This window comes from Cheilinus undulatus, linkage group 14, assembly GCF_018320785.1.
Source record: "Cheilinus undulatus linkage group 14, ASM1832078v1, whole genome shotgun sequence".
Lineage (NCBI taxonomy): Eukaryota > Metazoa > Chordata > Actinopteri > Labriformes > Labridae > Cheilinus > Cheilinus undulatus.
In genome coordinates this window covers 44,495,709-44,518,624 of record NC_054878.1, presented here as the reverse complement: position 1 = coordinate 44,518,624, position 22,916 = coordinate 44,495,709, and the positions used below count along the sequence as shown (strand labels likewise).

General features: G+C 39.2%; 1 protein-coding gene across 1 annotated transcript; it reads right to left on the bottom strand.

The window, feature by feature from the left end:
• Positions 1-836: 836 nt before the first annotated feature.
• Positions 837-11,341, bottom strand: LOC121521262 (NXPE family member 3-like). The gene is made up of 5 exons (XM_041805100.1): positions 10,937-11,341; positions 7,966-8,261; positions 6,276-6,346; positions 1,458-1,664; positions 837-1,381 (listed from the first exon to the last, which is right to left on the bottom strand). The coding sequence occupies exons 1-5, from the start codon at positions 11,339-11,341 to the stop codon at positions 837-839; spliced, it is 1,524 nt and encodes a 507-aa protein (XP_041661034.1).
• Between the last annotated feature and the right edge of the window lie 11,575 nt (positions 11,342-22,916).

Here is a 22,916-nt window from a genome sequence, read left to right as displayed (position 1 = left end):
GAATGATGGGAGGTCCTGTATGAAGGCTGTGGACAACTATAACGGACATATGCAGGACAAGGGGCGTTTTGACCTTGTTCTTAATGATGGGGGTCCCAGTTGAAGGTTGTTGACACCTTTAGTGGACATTTGTAGGACAGGGGCACTTTGACCTTGTTCTTAATGATGGGAGGTCCTGGGTGAAGGTTGTTGACGCCTATAGTGGACATTTTTTAGGACAGGGATGTTTTGACCTAGTTCTCAATGATGGGACGTCCTAGGTGAAGGTTGTGGATACCTTCGGTGGTCATATGTAGGAAAGGTGTGTTTTGAACATGGTCTGAATGATGGGAGGTCCTGGGTGAAGGTTGTGGACGCCTATAGTGGACATATGTAGGAAAGTTGTGTTTTGACCTTGTTCTTAATGATGGCCCTTCCTGGGTGAAGGTTGTTGATGCCTATAGTGGACATATGTAGGAAAGGTGTGTTTTGACCATGGTCTGAATGATGGGAGGTCCTGTATGAAGGTTGTGGACAACTGTGGCGGACATATGCAGGACAGGGGCATTTTGACCCTTTTCTAAATGATGGGAGGTTCCTGTTGAAGGTTGGTGACGCCTATAGTGGACATATGTAGGACAGGAGCATTTTTGCCTTGTTCTTAATGATGGGACGTCCTAGGTGAAGGTTGCAGACACCTTCGGTGGACATATGTAGGAAGGGGCATTTTGACCATGGTCTGAATGAAGGGAGGTCCTGGGTGAAGGTTGTGGACACCTTTAGTTGACATTTGTAGGACAGTGGTTTTTTGATCATGTTCTGAATGATGGGAGGTCCTGGGTGAAGGTTGTGGGCACCTATAGTGGACATATGTAGGACAGGAGTGTGTTTACCATGTTCTTAAGGATGGGAGGTTGTGGGTGAAGGTTGTGTGGCAGGTGATGGGCCAGGTTCATCTCCCAGGCATCCACGATTTGAACCTTTAGTCCTTCGAATATGGCTCTGAGCACTCTGTACCGCTGAAATGTGTACCAGTCACTGTGAACTAATGCCAGGTTAGTTGTCAGGTCCCTGAGGTTTGCGGTCCTGATGACCACCAGCGTCCCGGGAGCCCTGCTCAGTAGACGGACCACCGCCTTGCGGATATTCTGCAGTCGTCTGATGTAGAGCTCAATAGGGAATGGGCTGAAGTGAGCCCAGATACCAACGACTACAACTGTGTTGTTTCCACCAAGTAACCCATCCAGTTCATTGGCGATGTACCGCAGCTGACTGGTAGGGATTGGGTTAAAACTAAGAGGAGGACCATGGCAGTGGTAGGTCACCTGGATGTTTTTAGTGATGTCCCACATCATGAAAGGTCCCGTTCTGTTTGGACTGGTCAAGAACAGCTCTTTAGCATCTGGAAGTAGGACAGGGAAATAAAGTTGTGTTTCACCAAACCAAATGGCTGACTAAAATACCAGTAGACCAGTTACCTGGCAGTAAAGCACTGAGGTACTCAAACCACTGCCTGATGGTGGAGTCCCCATACATGTAGACCATCTTCCCTTTCAGACATTCCCTGATGGCGGATGAGTCATTGAACTGGTGGACCTTAGCGCCACATAGTGATTGCCACACACCCTGATAGTAATACCCAGAGACTCCAGACTTCCTGCTAGACTTTCTGACCTTGGGTTGGTCTAGGAAAAATGAGAGAAGAGGACTCAGATTCACATTTGAAATCAGAATGGATTTTTAGTGTCTGGATGTTCGCACAAGCATTTCAACCTGTTGTTTTGGTACATAGTTGATTAACAGAGGAGGGAAATAGATAAAAGACAGAGTCTATCTGCAGCAGTACATTCACTGTCAGGGAATTTAGAAGAATATAAACCTATAAATTCAACAGGAGGAATAACTTTTAAAAACCTGAAAAATACACCCAGTTTACAGTAGGAGCAAGACCAGTTTGCCTCAGTGTAAATCTAATTTTCTCTCCCCTGTTAGCCAGTTTTCAGACATGTGATAGTAGTTTCTATCCTCTCCTACAGCTGATGCAATGACTTTTTTTAGTTAGTTACATGTACGGCACCATTTTTATTCTGTATCATGACTTTATTATTGCATGACTCTTTTCTGAATCATTAATCTGGATAGATGGGACGTGCGGGATTTAAGAGTGAACTAGAAAAGCACTTGGAGAGCTCAGACGTCCACCATTAGCCCTATCTCCCAACAGTAAAGAATCCTTTAAAAACATTCTTGGATCCAGACGGTGATCCGGATACCTCCCAAAATCACTTCTTCCTTATGCCATTTCTGACATTTCCTGAAAATTTCCTGAAAATCTGCCCATGACTTTTTGAGTTATGTTGCCAACAAACTAACTAACAAACAAACCGTGCAATCACATAACCTCCTTGGCAGAGGTAAAAATAAAAAAAACATAGTTTAGTAATGTTGATCTTCAGAGCAGTTCATTTTTGCTCTATAGTTAGATTAAATATTCCTAATGACAGTGATATAGGGTTTTTAAAAAACTCTGGAGGGTATTTTAGGGGTACTGAGTTCCAGTGTTGGGACTTTTGAGCTTAAATCATGAAGTTGTTTGCAGTTTTTTATCTTGGTTTATGGATTAGAGCAGGTATAAAGTGGCTTTATCAGTCTTTTATTGGTATCACGTCATCTTTGTAAAGCACACAGAAACCCAACTGATGCCACTTTCTAACTGTGTCCAGGTCCATCATTCTGACACACTCTGGTATTAAAAGAGAGATTCTGTTTAAATTTAAAGGGGCAGATCCACTAAGATGTTTTTGCTCAAGCGCAGACTTTAGCGGCTGATTATATGCAGATGCAAAATCATTCTCAAATTTTACCAGCAGAGTGCACTCAGGCTTTGTTTTGCCACAAGCTGAGATCACCAACACTACAATGACTGAGTGACACAGAAAAAGGAGAACATTTTCAGTTTTAAGACTGAGACCTTGTTCCTGCAGAGACATGCAACAAAACGCACACCAGTCAGCACATTAGATGATTACTAGACATGTGTGATTCAGACTCTGGAAAAAAGGAAAAACCCAGCACACACTCATCTGTACCTCTGCTGTTGTTACTAAACAACATAATCCACATTATTATCAGACCAACTAATAGTTTTAGAAATCAGTCAGAGCTGAGAGAAGTCATTCTGGACGCTGATAAACTTCCTGCTGCTACATCTTTTTTTAAATCAATTAAGTGATTTGAAAATGATTTACCGTGAGAATTAACATCAGCTCTGACTGAAACAGACTACAAACTTCACAGCACAGGTTTCCTCAGATGTGGTCTATGATTAACAGTGTTGAGAGTAACGCATTACAGTAACTCTGTTACTTTTTCTGGTAACTAGTAGTGTAACACGTTTCTTTTAAAAATCATTAATGCTGTTACAATTACTGAGAATTTAAATCAGTTGTTACTCGTTACTTTTACAGCCAACAACTGGTTGATGAAGGTTAGTAAACATCCGGTTCGGTGGATGACGTGACAGGACGTAAGCACATCAGCATCCTGTGAGACAAAAGAGCCACTGGGGACACAAACAAACACACACAGGCACTGAAGCCTGGCTGAGCACTCAAGCGTGAGCTCTCTGTCTTGGAAACACCAGCATCACTTTTCCCTCCTTGGGATAAAGGACGAAAAAGAACAGGGAAGTAAACTTTCCCACTGCCAGTTATTCCAACCTCACAAAGTACCAAGTTAAACACATGGGACAGCTATGCTAGTTTCCAGAGAGCCGGATGCTACAAACACCGCTAACGCAGGTACAGTTCAAGTTAGCCCAGCAGACCAAGGAGGAGCCACTTCATGTAAACAACCACGGCTGGATTTTAAATCACCACCAGCTGACCAGTGTGTCACCAAGGCAGCAATAACGGACTAATAGCAAGGTACGTTGTTAAAGACATGCTGATATAAGCTGTAGAGTCCGCTGCCTTCAGAGGAAGAATGACAAAAAAAAGCACAAGACGAGAGAGGACCGTGATGCAGAAAGAAATTTAGAGAGCAGCTGGGATTTAATCTGTACTCTGTCAATAAAGTACAGCTATTTTAGACAGTGTGTAAATGATTGAACAGTGTCAAAAGTTGAGAAACATTTCTACTGAGTTCAAATGTTTCACCACTTTTCAAAAAAATGATAATGGCTACAATGTTATATGAAAATAGAGTTATTTCCTCTCAACAACACAAATGAATGTGATGTGTACAATAAAGAGGTTTGAAGCGAAAAAGTAACATTTGAGTTATTTTTTAAAGTAGCTACTTTTACAAAGCAGTAACTCTGTTACTAACTCAGGTACTTTTTGCTAGCAGTAACTAGTTACTATTTTTCAGTAACTTACCCAACACTGGTGATTAAGGTCCCGTCCACACGGAGACGAAAAACTGTTTCGTTTTGAAAAAGTTTTCAGTAAAGACAGGATCATTTCAGGAAATGTCTGCGTAAGCACAGAACCACTGAAATGACTAAAAACGCTGTAGTGCATATGCCAAGCCTGTATGTGGCGCTGTATTGCTGCCATGGAAATGCACCAAAGGAGAGAAGAAGATCACAGAAAACTGACACAAACTTTCTTCTACTTGCCCTTCTGGTTGTTCTCCATGGTAGAGTTCAGAACATCTGGTGTATGCGTTTCGCAGTGGGGCTAAAGGAGTATCAGATTTTGCTGTAAAAGCCATAACAAGCTTGGTAGCTTCTGCAGCGTGAACACAACCCTGTAATCCACATTTGTTGGTTTGGCCGGACCTGCGCAGGCGTCTTCAGAGAGCTACGCTATGTGTGACGTAATTGTTTCAAGGAAGATGCGACTGGCCATCCACACGGAGATGAAACGGTAGTCGTTTATGGATTTGTGCACTTTGGCATTCGTTCAAAAAAAAAAAAGCCGTTTCTGTGTGGATAAAACGCTGATATGACAAAAAACTTTTGCTCACTATACTCCTGAATTCGTCTCTGTGTGGACGGGGCCTGAAATGAAGTGAGCAGTAAAGAGAGATTTATCTGAGTGAGAGGATATTACTGAGGGTTTAGAGGTGATAGGGGGTTGCCAGTTCTTTAGAAGATTTTGACTTTAACCAGGATGGTGTATCAGTCAGAATACAAGGATGAGGAAATGTATTATAATTTAACTGTCTGAGGTCCAGCAGTATCTCTTTACTTCAGATCCAGTATTGTTTAAGGTTACAGTCTGTAACAACAGATACAGAAACAAGGTTTAAGAGTAAAGCTGATAGCCAAATACACTGAAAGTTATAACAACATAGAAAGAAGGCAGTGAAAATAGCACATCACTAATCATTCTCAACACAAATATTTCACTGAAATTGTTTAGGAATATTATCTTGTTTTCTTCCAACCATAAAATCAATAACATACAGTAATATATAGAGAAATGAACCCTGTGAGTGGCCAAACAGCTTTAGCAAAGTTTATCTATACATTTACAGATGGTGAGCGCTCCATCTGCTGGCAAACTAAGGACACAACATCATAGGGTCTGCATGAGCAGTTAACCTTAAGTACCCCTAAATGTCTAAGCCGTTTACACTGACCATTACACTCATCACAGCTGTCTATGAGACAGCACCGGTCTGTTAGACTCCACAGTGGTCTTTACTCTCTCTTACAGCTATATCAGATGATTTTAGGATCATATGCTGTAATGACAATCCCTCCATCATCTATGTTTACTCGCTCTCTCTCTTTCAAAAGAATGATCCAAGAAAGCAACAAAAACACTACAGAAACATCTGTCTGTGCTGACCCTGCTCTGCCTGACAGCAGCATTAAATATCTTGGACTAATTTTGTGCTAGAAATCAAAACATCTCAAAACCGAACATGCAGCATGTTTGCTGTGGTGGAATACTGTCCTACAGAAGCAAAAATAGTTTAGTCAAACAGGTGTGGTAATGGACAATTAATAATATAACATCCAGATAAACATCCTACAGAGATAAGAGAGAGTCTGTCTGTAAACGTTCTCTATGAGCTGAATTATTTAAAGGTGTCCCATATACTGTAAATGTTGTAATGTATGTTTAACCACTTACTGTTAAATAAATGAGAATTCAAACTCAGCACTGATCCTCTTCAGCTCAAATTCTGTTTCCAAACAAGATGATTTATATCATTATGAATTTTTAATTCTAAATTTTTGAGGCTGAAAAATCTGTGCAAACCTTTAGTGAATCAGACCCAAACCGTTTACTGTGTTAAGGATTTAATTTCTATGAATGAAGTTGTAAAACTGTACTGACCTTTCTTTGGTGGAAACACAGTGACACTGGAAGGTCCTGAAGCCTGGATGGAGACTTTCATATTGAGTTTCCTTCAGAAAAACAGAAACAATACAATCTTATCATAACCACCCTTGATAATAGGACCTAAAACAAAGGATTCAGCAGACTGACCCAGTGTCACAAAGTCTTCTAAATTTTACCTCCTACAGTGTGACAAATTACTAAACTTTATCTCCTACAGTGTGACTAACTCTACTAAACTTTACCTCCTACAGTGTGACTAACTCTACTAAACTTTACCTCCTACAGTGTGACTAACTCTACTAAACTTTACCTCCTACAGTGTGACTAACATTACTAAACTTTACCTCCTACAGTGTGACTAACATTACTAAACTTTATCTCCTACAGTGTGACTAACTCTACTAAACTTTACCTCCTACAGTGTGACTAACATTACTAAATTTTACCTCCTACAGTGTGACTAACTCTACTAAACTTTACCTCCTACAGTGTGACTAACGTTACTAAACTTTACCTCCTACAGTGTGACTAACTCTACTAAACTTTACCTCCTACAGTGTGACTAACTCTACTAAACTTTACCTCCTACAGTGTGACTAACTCTACTAAACTTTACATCCTACAGTGTGACTAACGTTACTAAACTTTACCTCCTACAGTGTGACTAACTCTACTAAACTTTACCTCCTACAGTGTGACTAACTCTACTAAACTTTACCTCCTACAGTGTGACTAACTCTACTAAACTTTACATCCTACAGTGTGACTAACGTTACTAAACTTTACCTCCTACAGTGTGACTAACTCGACTAAACTTTACCTCCTACAGTGTGACTAACTCTACTAAACTTTACCTCCTACAGTGTGACTAACGTTACTAAACTTTACCTCCTACAGTGTGACTAACGTTACTAAACTTTACCTCCTACAATGTGACTAACTCTACTAAACTTTACCTCCTACAGTGTGACTAACTCTACTAAACTTTACCTCCTACAGTGTGACTAACTCTACTAAACTTTACCTCTAAACTTTCTGATAATTTGGTACATCTGAATGTAGAGGATGTGGGTGGGACTGGCTGAGTGAGCTACACTTGTGTAACTCTGTTTGATATAGCTACTGTCTGAACTCTGTCCAGATCATGTATAATCTGCTGCTGTAGCCACATTTATCCGATGGCTTCATTAGCAGGAGCCATGTACAATGGTGTCCAGGATGACTAAACCCAGACTTGGTTCAATAAAACCATAAAACCACCAGAGACATGATTTTTAGAGTTTAGTTCAAAGCTTTCATTCCTGAGAACCTCAACGTTTAGAACATACCAAGGCCTTCCTCTCATCTGTATATTTTCACTCTGACACCATGGACTACACAAGCTGATTCTCTGTTAATACTGAGAGACTACTCCTCACACAGCATCAGGAAGAAGACCAATTCTATTCCAAGTAGGAAAATCATTTTTTTCCTCTTTAGTTCTGTCAATCAGGAACTCCATAAAAACTGGCCCTGTCACTGAGCTAAAGAAAAGCTGCCCTCAAGGGCCCTGCCCCCATGTGATCTATACTGTTAACATACTCAGCCTTAATCCACAGAACCAGCAGTGATAGACTTCTAAAGGTTTCTGAGTTTCAGCTGTTCATCATGTTCATTCTGAATGAAACTAAAACTGTTCCCTCACCGTTGGAGCAGCTTCTTCTCCTTGGCCCCAAGTTTTATCCGGGGTTCTCCTCTCATATGGTTGATCCTAGCATCACAGCTCAGCTTTTTTGGCTTGTAGCAGAACCACGGCTCACCCGTTCGTGGGTCTGTGAAGTTGCACAGTGGCTGGTTGGTCTGACGTAGATAAGCATTACAGGAGCTGTTTTCAGAGACTGTGCCTGAGCGGAAGGTGCTCTTAAAGAAAATCCTGAAGGGCTGTTCTCTGGCCAGTTGCTGCAGAACTGAGACAGCCTCACTAGGATGAACCAGCGTCACCTGATAGAGCAAAGAACCAACCAAGTTAGTCAGTGCAGTGATGTTCAGTCATCCAGAAACCTCCAGACAGCCTACGTCTCTAAGCTATCATGGGCTAAATGTAGATGTTTAAGATCCATCCAAAGAGGCCAAGATAGTCCCCAACCTCCCCAAACAGTGGATGTTAAAGCATTACTGACATTTAGCTCCAGCAGATTATCAGTTTAAACTGAGGAGAACAGAAAATACAGAGCTAATAACAGCTGTAAAAAGAATGACTAATATTACCAAAAGTACACATATCTATAGCAGTGGTATTTTTACCATGTTTTTAACCTCTTTTGCCATATTTCTGTTACTTTTAACCCATTTTTGCCACCTTTTTTTTTAACTTTCGGACACTTTTGCTATACTTTTTCATTTTTTGACTTTTTTCATCACTTTTAATCGCTTTTTACCACTTTTAACACATTTTTGCCACCCTTGCCAATTTTTGCCCACTTTTGCTATAGTTTGGCCTGTTTTGGCCCAAATTTGCCACATTTAAAAAAATTATAATTTTAGTCTATTTTTGCCACTTTAACCCTTGCTCGGTTACTTTTTGCCCAATTTTCCACATCAACATATTTGTTGTCCTTTTTTAAAATTATTCAGTTCTTCTCAACTAAAATTGTCTCAGTATCTTCTATTTTATTTTTGAGAGGGACCTGGATGTATTGGAGGACCTCCACTTCACACCGGAAGTCAGACAAGCAGCGCCACATCTCATCTTCTAATACCGGAAGTTACTTTAACTGAACATCTTCTTTGTTGTTTTCTTCGTGCATCGCCGCCATATTGATATAGGCAAGTTCATCACATAAGGAAATATAAGTAGACGAAAAATATGTGACTTTTCACAGTAACAAGCACAGTGATTACATAACTTTAATTTAACTAAATTGATTTCTTATCCAAATTCAAGTATCACTTTGCACAGACATAATATGTGACGGGAGATTGGCTGGCCTGACACTGACGTCACCGCCATGTTGCCAGAAGCAAGTCCACTACGTCATTTAATACAGTAGACAAGGATTGTGCACATTTTTCGAATTAAGAAGCTCAAACAACAAGATTACATGGGTTTTAATGAATCATTTGATAAACGATCCATTTAAGAATAACTGACAGTGAAATATAAGTATATATAAATAAGTTGTAAATCATTTATTGTGCAGACGGTCCGTTTTGGCGAAAGTGGTCCGGCACAATAAACACTGAACTGGAAGTACTTCATATACGTGTGAAAAAGGCCTTGCTTGCAAGTTATTGGATCGAATCTGAATCGTCAGATTTTGCCTTTAGCCCACTAATAGTCGAACAGCATTTCCACTAGACTTTTTTCTCCCTGGTCAAAATGACCGGCAGTCCTCAAGAATTCTGGCCATTTAGAACAACTACCGGACATTTGCTTTAACATTATTTTGCTGCATTAACAGCAGCAAAACGCATAAATCTCTCTCTTTTTTTTGGTGCAAGTGGTTTAAAGTATCAAAATGAAAGCTGCGCACTTTTCCTTACACACGCAGTCAGTTACACAATATACGCCCACGTTAAATTCAAACAACAACAGTTAGCTTCACATTAGCACCATTAGCCTGTTAGCACATTGGCCACTATCATAACTCTGCAGCTTACAACAGCCAAATACCATCCTCCACCGACAACAACGAAGCATCTAAACAAATAACAAAAAATGTCACCGACTATGCCAGGCCACCCCTAGTGCTCAGTGATACGTAAATTTGGATCATAAATCTGTTCATTAAAATAAATGTAATGTTATCGCTGTGCTTGATTACCCAAAAACCTGCAAATTTGTCGTCTACTTGTATTTCCTTACTTGGTGGACTTGCCTCTGTAACATGGCGGCAACACACGGAGAAAACAACGAAGAAGAATACGCTCAGATCAAGTGACTCTGGTATCAGAAGACGAGATATGGCGGCGATTTTCCAACTTCTGGTGTGAAGTGGAGGTTCTCGGATGCATTCAGGTATTCTTGTTATTCTCTGGCATTGTTTCTGCACATTATGACCTAGCTATGAAGTTGACATAACTTTCCTAATTATTTAGTTCAGTGTCTCCATCAACATTGTTAACATTATCAATAAAAAGGCCATTCTGTTTTAATGGGATAGCATTTTTAAGAAGGCTATATCTTACCAAAGCACATATAAATAAAACTGATTTTTGTTGCTTGGATTAGAGTATTTATTATTTGGGTTAAATATACTGGTTATCACAGTTTAACTTAATGGATCATAGCTTTGCTGTCCTCCATAATCCCTCAGCTTGCTGGGCCCAAGAAAGCTCTGCCCTTTTTCTCCCCCCTCATGGGTGGCCTTGACTGTCATTATTGAAAGAGTCTATTTTGTATCCATATGAATATGGTGTGCGTTGAGATTTTGGCTTAACCTTAGGTGTGCCTTGGGCAAAGAAAGTCTGAAACCCAGGGGTCTATAGCTAGAGTATACGGGGTTAGCAAAGAGAATGATGTTAGTGAGCATGGACCATTTAAATAAAGGGAGCTCCTGGTGCCATGTCCACTCAGACTGGTTGCTTTTAACCAAGGGGATCTTTTGTGGACTTGTTTAATTGTTTGCCTCTGTAAATGTAAGAGCTTCTTTTGTGGCCAGAGAGGAGGAGCCTACCTCAACCTGAGCACTTCCTTCCCAGAGTAAAGTGAAGACAGCAGAGTAGGAGCCGTTCAGGTGATCCACCACGCGCCCAGCCACGCCTGCTTCAAGTTTCCTGTTGTGCAGCCGGGCTAGTAAGAAATCTCCCCCAGACTTCTTGGCATGTCCCTGGAAGTCTTTCATTTGAATCCCAACCTCCAGCTGATCTCCTACATGCCACTGTACTCCACCGCTCAGTGGGAGAATGGTAAAGGTGCTGTGGGCAGGATCAGTCGTCTGCTCTAATGAAAAATGAGGCGACAGAAAGGGTGCTGTCGGCCAGGCGATGGAGTCTAATAAGAGATGCTCTTCCATAGCGTCTTTAGAGGACAGTGGCTTGAAGGTGGAGAAGTTCTTAGACACAGGAGGACCAGAGCTCATGGTGGTCTCTGAGTTTTTACACTGGCAGAGGGGAAAAAGAGGGGTAGTATTAAAGGTGCTGCAAACAAATTCACTTTTTTCTGCACATCTTAAATAATAGTATGTTAAACCTCTTAGAATATAATGCAGATTATATTTGACTCCATATATTATGTACTTTAAAATGTCTTAAATCTTTCAAGGTTTAAAAAAAAAGATTTCTTTCAGAATCACAATTTAGAAAAAAGGGCAGCAAGTGGGGACAAGACAACATCAAAATATTCCTTTTTCCAATTGCGGACAAGATAAAAAAAGGAATATTTCTTTCTTCAATTGGGGACAAGATTTAAAAAATGGAATATTTCTTTCTCCAATTGGGGACAAGATAAAAATGGAATACTAGTTGGGAATATATTCCAGCCTACAGTCAGCTGGCACTTCAGACTTTCTGTTGGTTTGACGATATGGGTTCTGGACTGATACATACTGCCTACGTAGTTGAAAATGCTGCAGGGGATGCATTTTTTAAATGTTGTAGGGGTGGCGCTGGGCCATTTAGTCTTACCCACTAACAAAATCTATATTACTCACCTCTTTTCCTCACCGCCATTTTAATTTTCCATGTTTCATGGCTGCATTGATTTTAAGTCCATAAAAATATAACTTCCTTTTATGGCAAACACAAAGAGGCCATGGCTGCAGCATGGGTTGAGCATTCTAGCTTTCATTGTTGGGTTGTTTTTTTGTTGTCTGTCACGTCACAGTTGAAGGTGATAATACAGAAGCTGTAACTTCCTGTTGCTAGTAAGTGGCACTGTGAGTTATTCAGTAAGTTTAACATGGAGATGTAAACGGGCTGGGAATGTTGAGAATAAACTTCAGCTTGGTGAAGATATCAACAATCACTTCTGAGTTCCAGCAGTCTGAAAATTCTTGTCACAAATCTAAGTTTGCCGAGCTGTCACATCCACGCCCTCTGTTGAACACTCACAGATTCCGTATACATCAGAACCAATGTCTTATGAGTTTTAAAGTAAATTTAACGTGGAAATACTCAACAGATTAGGAGACAAACCTCAGAGAGTAACAAAAAGGCATTTATAGGGGGCACTATGGCTGATCTGAATAATTATCATCTCAAAATCGTAATAGCAAAGCCCCACAGGTTCCTGGTCTGATTCCTGGTTGGACAGGGTCTTTCTGTGTGGGGTCCACATGTTCTCCCTGTGCCTATGTGGATCAATCTGGTATTTAGGAGTGGGAGAAAAAATCAATACAGCATAGTAAAGCAATATTTTGTCCGGTGATATATCATATCATCTCGTCCACCAAGTATCGATTTTTTTTCAAATTAATTGCTAATTTTAACTGAAGTCTTTGGTAATGGAAAAATAAAATCAGTTGTTTGTCCAGTGAGGTCGGCAGAGGTGACGGTCATAGAGCAGGAAAGAGTTAGTACAACAAACATGGCAGCACCAGAGGAAGGACATTAGGAATGCAGGCAGGGCACGAATGAGATGGACATGACACATGAGGTCTGAGGTCAAGAAGTGCTACATGAAAATAAAATACTGCGGAAACATGACAAACATGAGGGCAAGACTAATGCTAAATCTATTAACCCTAAAGAATCCAGCGTAGTGGCGGTGCAACGATTAGCGTATTCATTTTTGATTGGCAGTAGATTTAAAACTGGATAGGATAGATCGATCATTCTTTTTGCATATAAAATCTGGGGAGTTACACTAACATTTACATTGAAATAAACATCATCACGTTGTGGGCATGACCTGAAATTCACGGAATAATTTAGCCTGCACACATACTCGCCCTCGCTCTCGTTTCATCCCTACTTTTTTACAAAAACACTCGGACACACAACCCACACACACCTTTGACTCATTCCACACATATGAAGTTATGGATTCGCAAAAACCTGGTCGCACCAAACGGTTCAACAACTGGTGCGAAGCTTTCGAACTAATTACAGCATCAGATGAAGAGTCCAACTACTCAGCTGGCTCGGTTTTTTTATAGGTTACAAAAAATAGACAATATCTCAAAAATCAAGTAATGTATAGACTCTAAATTAATTTCCTGTGGTTCCAAAGGATATAGTGCAACTTTTTTACATTTACAAATTTGAGGGATACATTTGTGTATTTTCTGTATTTTGAAATATATGTGAAAAAAACAAAAATGTTTTTTTTTTTTTTTTTTGGTATTTTGCACTTTTAAGCAATTTATCATCATAGTAAAGACATAAGTCAGTACATATTATCAAAACATGGGATATAAGGGTTATATTGATGTAAAGCAAATAAAAATACTCCCAAAATTGCACTACAGTATGTAAAAATGTAAGAATATGCACAATGGTAGGTTTTAAAGGGTTAAACAGTTGAAAAAAAATGGTAAATATCGCAATAAATGCTATGGGAATACTCACTGTATTGCAAAATGTTCGAAATTGCAATAATATCGAAAAGTGACCCAAGTATCATAGTAATATTATGTAGTGGGGCCACTAGTGATTCCCACCCCTACTGGTATGATCTGAAAAAATAAAAATAAAAAAATAAAATAAAAACAACCAATGAACACAGATCAAGTGCTCATTTAAAGCAGGGCTCCCACCTTTATCAGGTCCATGTTTGTCAGTACAAAGACAATCAAAGCAAGGAAGAGAAGGAGCAGCATGCAGGTTCTTAAGAAGTCCATGCTGGTCTTTGGTCTGATAAAGAACTTTCGGATTTTGGTGTCTTTTTCTTGTTCTGGAATAGAAAAATAAGTTAGAAAGAGGGTAAGTGAATCCATGTCAAGGTAAATTCTCTTAAGATCACTGTTTTATTGATGCCTTGGACTGTAAGAAATGTGTTGCACTTTTCATCGATCTGTCAAAGGCATTCAACACAGTAGATCACAGTTTACTAATAAATATGTTTCACCAGATGGGCTTATCAAAAGCTACAGTATTGTTACAATGTTACAACAGCTGGGTTTCCATTACAGTTTTTCACAAAATAAAAGCGATATTTCTTGAATTTCGACTAAGTACAATTGCACTTTGAATGCGTTTCTACTGAAGGGAGTTTTGGGCATAGGCCTTGCAATTCTCATAAAATCTCGTCTCGTGTGAATCTGCTGCAGGGAAGCTTGACGCTCAAAACCTGTTGCGTGTTGGTACGGTTTTGGTTACATCTACGGTGGTTGCCTTGATAATGTTGAACAAAAGACGAAGGCAACGGATGATAGTTCAGAGGTAAAGTCCGTATGTCTGGCAGAAGCCACGTATAAGGGTAGAAGTATGATGTTAAGAAAAGTCTCGTCTGTGCTTCTGTCTACACGTACAGCGCCGTGTTGTCTCAGAGTGACTGGTCATGTGACATTGTACGTCACGTCCCGTGACTTGTAAATGCGGAAACAGTGTTTCCGTTACACTTTTGCGATATATTTCTATATCGAAACGCCTGAAAAACCTCCTCATGAAAGCGTAAAAACGTTATAGCGATACTTTAGGGTTTTTTAGAAATTCAGGTGTTTCCATTACAAGTTCTTTATTGCGCTATTTCGATTGTGCGCATTTCCAAGTGGAATGGAAACCCAGCTACTGTTACAATGTCATTTAGAAGACGCTTTTATCCAAAGCGACGTACATTTGACAGCAAGAACAACACAAGCAAAGATCTAGACGAGAAGAAACAACAAGTATTGTGGTTTGCCAATTACCTGTCTGACAGAACCAACGTGTTCAGATAGCTGGTTCTTTTCTGGAGGTCTCAAAAGGTGTGCCCCAAGGTTCAGTCTTAGGACTGATTTTATTTTCCATTTATATTAACAAAGTGTGTGATAAATTGTCAAATGCCTCATATCGTTTTTTTATTCAGATGATACCATTATCTATTGTTGGTGTCCACTCCACTTCACGGAGGCAACCGGTACATGCCTCCACATCGTCCTTTAATCCCTGATAATTGGAGACCTCATCAGGCATTAATAATAAATAATAATTATTATTAATATAATTAATAATTATTTAATTAGTGAACATTTTATTCATTTAGATAAACAAAACACTCTTTTTATGGTAAAATTAGTGGAAAGGTTAAAAAAACAGAATTCCAAAAAATTAAAATGGAAAAAACGGAATTTGGAAAAAAAAAAAAAACAAAAAAAACAAAAACTGATTTCATAGGGTCCTGTAACAGCTAGTAGCTGAGAGTAAGTGATGATGAGAGAATGGGATGATATCCATTCTTTAATACAGTTACTGTTCCAGTTACCAGAGATACCCCCAGGTGTTTCAAACCACATGAGAGCAACAAGAAAGACCAAGCAGAGGGAGCAGAGCACACCTCTGCAGGTATTTCATTCAACTCTAAATGTTTACACACAGTTTGTCTTGTCCAACTCTGACTGTACATTTAATGCTCTTCAAATCAAACCTTTCATTTTAACAGTCTACAAAATCTTTAATTTACTACAATATGCACTCATCACTACAACTACTATACTTATATTTAGTATCATATTTAATCATATATAATAAAAGCATTTATATTATATTGAAAGTACTTTAATCACTGTTTACAACAGACTGAAATATAAAGAGCTGCATCAGTAAAATCAAACTATTTCTCATCCTCTTTAAGGACATCCATATTACACTCAAAATAAATCTTTCTGTCAATATCTATGTTTGCTGTAATTTAGAGAAATAGATTTTATACTTTTTTGGTCTTTTCTTTTCATATGAGCTTTGACAGTGTTGAACACGACAAACAGATGAGCTTGTGTTAATGTGTGTGTGTGTGTGTTGGCGAGGGAGTGTGTGTCTGTTCTGCCTGCTGTCAGACAGCAAACATGGTGTATTTAACTGAAGCTAGAACTTCAGTTTTTGGACCTAACAACAGCCTCTATGGCGCCCAAACAGAGTTTGTTTCTGCTAAGTTTACCGCTGCAGTATACAACCACCCGTCGCGCTACTCATGTTAAGCTTCTGACCGATAATAGCACAGCCAACAGCTGATGGATGTGTGAGTGACAGACGGTGAGACGAAAAGACATGATGACTGAATCAAAGTTACAAAGTCACAGAAAGCGGCACTATGCGCGCACACACAAACTAAATAAATGCTGTATTCTCCTCACGGAGACTGCACCGGTTTCCAGCAGCAGCATTTAATCATTTCACACCATCATGATGTGCATTGGCAGATCATGTGAGGCCTCAAGTAGCACACACAGAGGAGGGAGTGAGGGTTGGAGCGGTCATCTTAATGGATCACGGATCAGCTCCGTTTCTTCATTAGCTCTCTCACCAACAGTTTTTAAGTGTCCAAGGCATCTTTGTGATCTTTTATAATTTCCAGTTTGATTTTGTTTTCTGTAAGGAAAGCTGCCACTCCAAGTATCTGTACAATATTGATCTTGTAAGATTGATTTTTTCAACATGGCATTTTGATCTTGCGAGATCTCATGGCACAAGATCTCATCACACCCCTACTGTATATAGAACAGCTATGGGTTGCACCAGCTGTGTGTAAGTTCAAACGTAGCCTAGTTTGAACGTAAGTTCTTACTTACGACAGAGTTTACACCCTCTTAAAGGGATACTTCAACATTTTGGCAAATTCGACCATTGCCAAGATCCCTATAGTCTTAGTAATAGGTTCGTTTCCTTTAGTTGTCGGTGCAAGCTGTTTTTAGATCTGGGGGACAGATATACCAGCTGCTCAGCTAATGCTATGGAGACAGACGGTATTTTTAGCTCCCCCTCATTTAACTCATGAAATTCACAATCACACAACTCCAAAACAATCTCGTGGACAAGTTGTGACCTGCACATTCACCACGCTATGAAATAATCATGAAATATTACAAGACAAAGTTGTTTTAGAGGCATATGCAAAGCCAGAACTACACTCCAGACATGGCTGCTGGGTGGAGTGATTTCAAAAGCACACGTTTAGTGCAGGTACTTCCGTCAACAAAACTTGAACAGAAGCCGAAGTCTGATCATGGTGGACTTTGTGATGGACAACGCGGATGACTTTTTTTTAACCAACCAAGACCCACAACCGTATTTATTTGAGCCAGAACACACAGAAGAAGAGTTGCATGTTTTAAAAGGAGAGAGAGCAAGAAGAGAGGCCGAGGCTGCTGAACAGCCAGGTGAGGAGAGACTCAGAGCCAGCATGGAATGGTGGTGTACATGTGGGGCTTGCCAACCTATGCCTACAGAAATAGTGCCTGTGCTGTTCTGATTGGCATCTGGTGCTACCATCAATTGAAAGGCTTGACCTATGTGCCTCTGGTGAAGAGGACAGCGCAAGAACAACGTGTGTCACAACCATGGAGGATTTTGCAGCCCTATCCAATCCTGCAGTGATTGAAACATTTTTCCATCTACCAAAACTCAACTGGAAGAAACGACCCAGGCCGGCCGGAGCGAATGGGCAGTTGTCTGTCGAGTAAGTTATTTATCTTGATGCATATCACACATAGTGTATAACTATTCTGTAGTATAAACAAATTATGTATCACTCTTCGGATTGTTACCGCAACATTTTACAATACATGTATAAACCATAATTATGTAAGATGATGCACATCACTCTGCAAACTTTTTCAAACTTTTCAAAACTCCCTGCTACATCCAGCCAATGATAGTCCAGGTGAAATCAAATAACTACGGCACTGCCTGAGGTGCATACTGTGTCACTCCGCCTAGTGGTTTACTCGGAAAGTAGTTCTGAGTATTTGCATAATGTTACAGAATTATTTGTTATTATTTCATAGCGTGGTGAATGTGCAGGTCACAACTTGTCCACAAGAGCGTTTTGGAGTTGTTGGATTGTGAATTTAATGAGTTTGATGAGGGGAAGCCAAAAATGCCATAGCGTTAGCTGTGCAGCTGGTATATCGGTCCCCCAGATCTAAAAACAGCTTGCACCGTCAACTAAAGGAAACCAACCTATTACTAAGACTATAGGAATTATGACAATGGGCAAATTTGCCAAAATGTTGAAGTATCCCTTTAACATTTAAGGTGTTGCATCAGCTGTGATAGTTTCAACGTAGGCATAAGTTATAACTTAAATTTAACACCTAAACTCTACTAGCTGTATTTTTGGATGCTGTTTGATGATTAACGGCAGTTAGCAAATGTTATTTTAAGCCGTTAGCATCTGTAGCAAACACGGGGTTAAAAAATGCTTTTCAGTGATTGGTTAAAGTAAGAGAATACGTCACATCTGCGACAATATTTTGGTTAGTTTGGACGTAAATCTCTACTAGTTAAGATCAACCTTACGTCTCTGTGGTGCAACCGAACAATGACACGACATAAGTTAGAACTTCACTAGTTTCAACGTAGGGTTTAGTGTGGACTTTACACCAGAACTTAAGGCAGAACTAACACATAGCTGGTGCAACAGGCTGCAGGATCTTTGGTATGCTTATTTTAAATGAATATTACAGTGGGATATCACATGATGTGATGCTGTTACGGTCTAGCCATCAATCCATTTACTATACTACTTTTCCCGTTTGGGGTCGCAGGGCGGCCTGGGGCCTTTCCCAGATGTCATGGGCCAAATATTAAGGTCTACTGGCAACCAATTTTAGAGGTATGTTAAAATGGATCAGGAGTGCCTTTCTCAGCGTAAACATCCTTGTTGGTTCTCGACCCTTCCTTTAGTCTCTGATTCTTCTGGTTGTCCAGCAAGAAAAGAATGTAAAAATGTTTTAAAAAGAAAATATTCTTTTTAAAACATAATCTTACACTAATCTCATAGCTGGCATGTAAAATGTCAACATTGTTGAGATCTTCAGTGCATTCTTCAGATGGCTCCTGGTTGGGTGAGGGTTGGGTTAGCCTCTCATCTATAAGGTACATTTTTGATGTAATGTGATGCAGAAAGATAAGGTTTGTTTGTGACCTGAATGAGCCCACAGCCAGGTCTGGGTTTATTAGAGTTCACTATAACTAAACCACTAAAATGTTACATTCATTTAAATTAAACTGAAATTTAATGAGGCTTTGGAAAAAAGCAGATTAAAACCACATTATAAAACTGACAGCAGACTGCCTCCAACACCAGACCCCAGAGGAGGATTTAACAGAGGAAGACAGTAGGGTTTCAGCTCTCAGAGGGGTTCCAACATCACTTTTAAATAAAATTAATGAGGGTGCAGAGTAGCCTTTTAGCATTTATTTTTCAAAACTGTAAGTTTTCTGTTTCTGGCCTTTTAGGGCCTCATCCCAACAACAACAAACAAATAAAATTAAAAAACTATAAAAAACCAGTGCCTCAGATTATCCTAACACAGATTAGAGAGAGACCACAGACTAACAATAAAGATCAAAACCAGTGCCTCAGATTATCCTAACACAGATTAGAGAGAGATCACAAACTAATAATAAAGATCAAAACCAGTACCTCAGACTATCCTAACAACAACAAAGAGAGAGACCACAGACTAATAATAAAGATCAAAACCAGTACCTCAGATTATCCTGACACAGATTAGAGAGAGATCACAAACTAACAATAAAGACCAAAACCAGTACCTCAGACTATCCTGACACAGATTAGAGAGAGATCACAAACTAACAATAAAGACCAAAACCAGTACCTCAGACTATCCTAACACAGATTAGAGAGAGACCACAGACTAACAATAAAGATCAAAACCAGTACCTCAGACTATCCTAACACAGATTAGAGAGAGACCACAGAGAAAGACCCCCTTCTCCCATGATGGGTCTGTGGAGTATGGAGCCCTAATCTCCATGTAGAGCCAACGCTGTCATCTCCTGTAGTGGACTTCAGTCCACTGTCACTCAGCGTCATTCATGATGTTTTAATGTTTTTTTTTTTTTTCATGTTTTTTTTTACATTTTTTTATTTAAATGTAAAATGAAATGAAAATAAACTGAAATGTTTTAAAATGTAAACTAAAATAAAATGTTTTTAATGTACAGTAAAACTTTTCCTTTTTTAAAAGCAAAATAAAATTCTTTTTAGATTTTAATTACATCAATAACTCTAAATAAATGTAAAAAAAAAAATATACCCACACGGCATTTCACATGTTTGAGGTCTTCCTCAGGGAAGGTGTGATGTCCATGACATGTGATGTTTGGTATTAGGTGCATCTCACTTCTACTGTATTATGGCTTGGGTCTCTGGTGTGAGTCTTTTCCTTGAGTCTTAGTCCATCCCACCAGAGACTCATGGAGAGACTGGAGGAATCAACGGGAGGACTGAAGCCAAAGAAACGATGTTTAACGGTCCATGGGATGTCCTTCCCTCTGCAGCGTCACGTGAAGCAACGACAGTTTGTGATGACCGTGCCAGCTGATCATCAATCAGCTGTCAGGAGGCATAAACAGCTGTGTCTGCATACATTTGTACTCAATTATTCTGATAAAATATCCTAATTTAGTGTTTGGTCTTAGTGCGGCATCCCAAACACATATGAAGAGGAACCTGCAGTATATAAGAAAACATGTGGACTTTATCTACCAGCAAATGCTTTATTACAAAATTATTTATTATCCTAATTATTCACTGTAAAGGCTAATGATCAAACCTGATGCTCACTAACATCAGAGTGATCAGACTGAAACTTTATTGACCCCGCTGTGATTTAAAAAGTTTTTCTTTCTGACAACCGACTGCTGCTGTCTGACTTTAGTTCTCTTCATAATCTAATAAACAGAAATAACTGACAACTAACCCACCCAGCAAAAACTAGTTGTAAAGACATTAAAAAACGTCTCCACTATGTCTAAACCACATCTAGATTTAAGTGAAAAGTCAAAGATGAAATGCAGTAATTTTCAGGTCGTTGAAAAGACGTCTCTATAAAGACATCTCTTAATTTTCTACTACTACCTTTTGACTAAATTAAGGTTATGATGGATAAAATGTAGGAAAAAATGTGTACATGATGTCAGGTGTTTGGCTGGAAAGGGAAGATTTGTATCAGAATCTTTTGATTTTATGAGCTTTTAACATGTTTTATGTTTGAAGGTGAATCAGAAAACAAATCAAATATTAAACTCCATACTGGTTCACTCTTTATAATTGACTTTAATACATATATTCTCAATATTTCACAATAAATGCTTATTTCAAACTCTTCTTTTAAATCCCAGCCCATCAGTTATTGAGCCTTTTAAAACTGCTGGTGTTTCTATTCTGTTTAGAGTCTGTTTATCGTCTGTTATAAACTCTGTTTCTCCTCTATTATTTATCTCTGCTGGTGCTTTAAAGTTTCACTGACATCCACTGTGTAGCAGCGTCCAATCAGAGAGTGATATCCAATAAGGGGGCGTGTCTTTGAGTTGAAAGAGGTCCAGGAAGCCCGCTTTCATGTGTCTCTGCTCATCTGTCTTCAAATCTTAGTCCTCAGTCTTATAACCACTTAAAGGTCTTTGGGACGCTCTTTAAGATGGCGGATCAGAAACTACTTCCTGTTCGAGTGAAGACTGAGGACTGAGGATCAATAAACAAACGACATGGGATCTGTGTGTGCTCTGGTATCTTCTTTTATCAACAGGACTCCAGTGACTATTGATATGTCATAAAATAATCATACAATTAAACTTTTTGATAATTGCATAAAAAGTTATAAACACGATATGTACATTTTTTTAAAAGTTTGAGCAAATAAATGAGTAACCTTTAGGATTATGATAGAGAATAGGCAGTTGAATGAAAGCTACTTTTAATACTGAGTAGATTTCTCTGCTCACAGCTTGCTAGCTTTGGATGATGACCGTGCAACTCATAGATATCTATAATAAAGGCTAGATGTCTTACAGCGGAGTCTCTGACATCATCACCGGCAGCCATCTTAACACAGGCAAGCTCTCTGGCAGAATCTGTGGTACCTGAGGGAAGGTGAGTGATCTGCACAAACGTAAATACTCTTATCTCGCTGAAATCTTGACGGATTTACAAACAGTTTGGTTTCTTATGAATGTTAACGTGAATACAATTCTGGATATTTGGACATGTTAAAATTGCAGCTTTTCTCTTCAAAAAACGACTTAATCATGCAGCATAGTTGTGTAAGGCTGAGACCACCAGATTTAACTTGTTAAAAAAGTTTGTTAAAAACATTGTACATTATGATTCCTACAGGAAATTGCTGAGTGAAGATGCCAGACTTATGTGCAGCCTACGGATGCTCTAATCGCCATTGTGTTGAAACCAGAGCCCGTGGGATCACCTTTCACCTGTAAGATATTACAATACTATATTTAGGATAATCGTTTGTCCTCCATGTGTATACCTTCACAGTAGTCTAGTTCTCTCTCGAGGGTGGGGATTTCAACATGCAGCATTTCTTGATGTATATTTGTAAAGGGAAATCTTGTACCTATTTTTTATTGCAAATAAATGTCACATTTATAAAATATTACTATTATAATACAATATTTTGAATTATTACTTGTTTAAACTAAACATGTAATAATTCAAATTGTTTTATCATATTAGTAATATTCTGATTATAAAAGTATACATATATCTCATGTAGCCATTCTGTACGCTGAGTTTTAGTAGCTCATATATTGATT